Below are 3,975 nucleotides of genomic sequence, written 5' to 3' on the forward strand. Positions count from 1 at the left end.
GTTTTTGTGCGGCTCTTTATCACCGTGTGACTATTGCACCAGTGTGGTCACTCTGACAGAAGTAATGTCCTGCATCTTCAGGCCGGGCTCCACTGATGGTCAGAGTAAAGTCCGCTCCATGTCCACTGCCGGTGAATCTAGAAGGAGTTCCAGTGAATCGAATGGTGGCACCTTGTATAAGTAGTTTAGTAGCTCCTCCGGGTTCCCTGAAGTACCAAGCCATGTGGTTATTAAGATGCACCGGCCTGTTGGCTTTGCAGTTTAATTTAACTTCTTGTCCTGGTTGGGCTGCTGTTGCTAATGGTGTCTGAGTGATGACGACCTGTCCTCGGCACTCTAAAAGAGTCACATAAACCATGATATACCAAAGTATGACACGTGTTAATTTGTGCAATAGAGATCTAGTCTAATTATACAAACCCTGATAAAATACTACAAGCATCGAAATAAAAATGACGATGGAAGTCATTGTTGTTCTGTGATGACGATGATTCTGATCTGTGTTAAACTACGGGCCTATAAACACTTACAAAAGCACTGAAGCATGTGCTGCCAATGCAAAGTGGTGCTGTATATGTAAATGTTCAGTGTAATTAGAGCAGAAAAGTCCCATTTAGGAGCAATAACTCATAAATAACATCCAGCACTATTAGGAACGTATACAAACATACAGAATCGTATTTTTATGGGCAATCAAACTCAGTGGCTTTCGAAATATCACAGTAATAAATAACTAATAAAATCTGTCACTTAAGTGCATATACCATGCATCATCAGTCAGGTGTATGCTGGGTTTGCTCTTTTAATATCTTAATATTTTGGCGGTCCCCTCCCCCTTAGCAGGCAGTGTCAAGTGTCATATTACAAAATGTATTACGGTATTTTACAATCAAAACTTTTTATAATCTTGACAAAATATATATCATTAGAAAGGTCTCAGGATTCTCAGGATTCCATATTTGGTGGTATTTTGACATAGAAGTAAGATTTACAGAGAAATCTAGACATTTGTGACAGAAAAATGCATAAAAAAATTGATGGCACCGGTGGCTGTTTGTGGTATCAAACTTCAAATTTGGAAAATAACTTATTTAGACAAAGGCTTTAATTTATACCAATTTTAGAGTAAAACATGTTATGTAAAATATTTACGATATATAAAATAAAATACAATTAGTATAGCGCATTTTCTTTACAGTAAATTTAAACTTAAAAATTAAAAAAAAAAATGTTTTTAATTCCACTTTTGCAATAATCTGCTGATTTTCTTCTTTAAAAAGAGACCAACCTTATGTCTGTATTCCAAAGTGTTCATAAATTAAAACAATTTAAGTTTGGATAGTGCACTTTATTGCCTATTTTAAAAAATTGGGGGGTGACAGTTAAGGGGTTAAACAAAAGCATGATGCTAGAGCACTTATTTGTGATGAAGCTGAAGAACATTATTTTTGTCAAGAGCATCATTCAGTGCCTTATTCAGATGGAAGTAGTATTTATTAAGTTAAAATGAATGATAAAGCTTAACAGTTCCTGTGGTTTGAGTTGTAAATCTTTATGTCTTGTAAACAACCCTCTTGTGGTTTGAGCATGCAGCACTGGAGACACAGGCACTATTCTGAGACGAACAGAATCTCCTCCACAAATGCAAATCTGACTTTCAGGCCACACTTCTAGTTTGACTAGAGTTTATTTGATTCAGAGCTTATAAATAATTCAGCTCTGTATACTCCCTTTCTTAATTTCAGTAAACCAGAACAGGTTCTGAAGTTGATGAGCTGAAGTTTCTCCTGTAGAGTTGCAGTGAAGCGTGGAGATTTTCTTCCACACACACAGGACGCACCTGCTGCTCCTGCGCTCTACTGTTGTATATCAATGCAAATTATATGTTTTCTCTGTGTTCTCTCGTACACACATATAAATTACATCAAATTTATTTATAATACATAAATACTGTATATAGCTAAAGTCAACTTTCTGGCAAAACATTTTTTTACCCCAAAATCAAAGTGAAAAAGAAAGAAATAAAATGTGTTTTTCAAATAATTATTTTTTATACTCAGTCTTAAGTCTTCATTTTTGATAAAACAGTAAGAAGACTAATATTGTACAATATTATTACAATTTAAAATACCTGTTTATTTTGTAATACATTTTAAAATGTAATTTATTTCTGTGATACACAGCTGAATTTTCAGCATTATTACTCCAGTCTTCAGTGTCACGTGATCCTTCAGAAGACATTCTAATTTCCAGTGTTCTGAAAATTCAAAATATCTATATTTGCTTGAAATGTAACTCTTTTTAAAAGTCTTGACCGTCACTTTTGATCAGATTAATGCATCCATGCTGAATAAAATTATTCATTTATTTGGGGGAGGGGGATATTACCCATACTGTTGAACAGTAGCTATTGCATACCATGACTGCAAAAACAAAAACAAACAAGCAAACTATTATGTGCATGCATTGTTTCTTCTCTTTCTCTTCCTTCTCCTAGAGTTATTTATGGCAACTTCTGGTGCAGTACTGCCACAGACTGGACTCAATTGTGAAGCACAGGCAGGTGAAAATAAACAAAAAATAAATCATTTTTAAATTATCCTGCATAATCCTAATAAGAAACCTTAATATTAAGAATCCTTTAAGAAATCTTAATATAACACTATATTTTTATGTTGTTCTGTGGATTCTTTCAGAAGGCTTATCAAATTTAATGTTTTTTTTTCTTCCAAGGATGTCTTTTTAATTAAGTTCTATTTTTTCTTATACATTTTTTTATTTATTTACATTGTATTAGTACATGCTCTATTGTTTTTGTTTGCTCACAATAATTACACTGCCTTGTTTCAGGTTTTCATATTTTATACAATGAATGATTTAGTACAGAATGCCCTATTTGAATTTAAGCAGTAATTGAATCGTCCTTCCTGTTATTAAAAACTTTTCTCCCATTGCCTACTTGTTGCTTCATGCTATACAGATATCTGCCCTTTCTTTCACAGTTCCGCACTTGTGCATCTATCTCTGTGTGTTTCACAGCTCGCTTATCAACCATTTCATTAGCCTCCACTCATATATGAGCAGGAGCCCACAGAAACATTCAGCTTGCATTACTTAATCTTAAAAAAAAGTTGCAATAATCTCATATGTAATGTCTTGCCTTGACGATTTTAATCCACTTGCAAGGCTTGATAGTGCTGCAGAAGAGTCAGTACATATTACATCTGCTCTTGTTTTACATCTTCTCCTCCACTGGAGTGCTAACATCATGGCAGTTAATTCTGCTGCATACACAGATATGTGTTCATTTATTCTTCAGTAATACTATTTTGTAACTTTGGAATATATTCTGCAGCAGCTGTTCATCCATAAATTAGATCTTTAGATCTATCAGTGTTTATTATATGTAGCCATGATAAATAGATCTGATCTAAATACTGCTGTACAATAATATTCAATTGTAAGTCATCTATAGGCATTAGAAATATCCACAGGGAAATATTAGATCACAGGAGGACTAACGGTTGCACATTTACTCCTAACAGCCTTTCCTCACACAGAGTTGAAAGCCATTTCTCATTTCAGGTGTTACTCTGTGGAATAAGAAATCCTTAAATGAAGATTTGAACACTCGTTCACAGCCTCTGAGAGATTTGAAGTTCAGTAGCTCTGACTCTCTCTAGTAAGTCCAGTCTCCTGGATGTAAGTGCTTCCCTGAAAGCCAGCTTCATGGCAGGGCTGGTGGAATTGAGAGGATCTGTCTAGTATCTGTGTGACACCAAATCATCAATCAAGCCAGCAGTCCAGAGTAACAGTGTATTACTAAACCTCCAGATTCAAACAGCTTACTAGACCCAGCTGGGCCAGATCACCTACCTGCAGGTGTTTGAGCAGAAAACTGCAACACATGTGTTCACAGCTGTAGGCTACACTGTAAAAAAAAATCCGTAAAATTTACGGTAAAAACGGCAGCTG

At 35.0% G+C, this 3,975-nt stretch overlaps 1 gene segment (V, D, J or C); it reads right to left on the reverse strand.

Moving 5' to 3' along the window:
• Positions 1 to 19: 19 nt before the first annotated feature.
• Positions 20 to 469, reverse strand: LOC107576175 (Ig kappa chain V-III region NG9-like). The segment is given in 2 exon segments: positions 20 to 336; positions 421 to 469. Coding segments are annotated over 2 exon segments (366 nt in total).
• Between the last annotated feature and the right edge of the window lie 3,506 nt (positions 470 to 3,975).

Source organism: Sinocyclocheilus grahami, unplaced genomic scaffold, assembly GCF_001515645.1.
Source record: "Sinocyclocheilus grahami isolate Dianchi unplaced genomic scaffold, SAMN03320097.WGS_v1.1 scaffold3303.1, whole genome shotgun sequence".
Classification (NCBI taxonomy): Eukaryota; Metazoa; Chordata; class Actinopteri; order Cypriniformes; family Cyprinidae; genus Sinocyclocheilus; species Sinocyclocheilus grahami.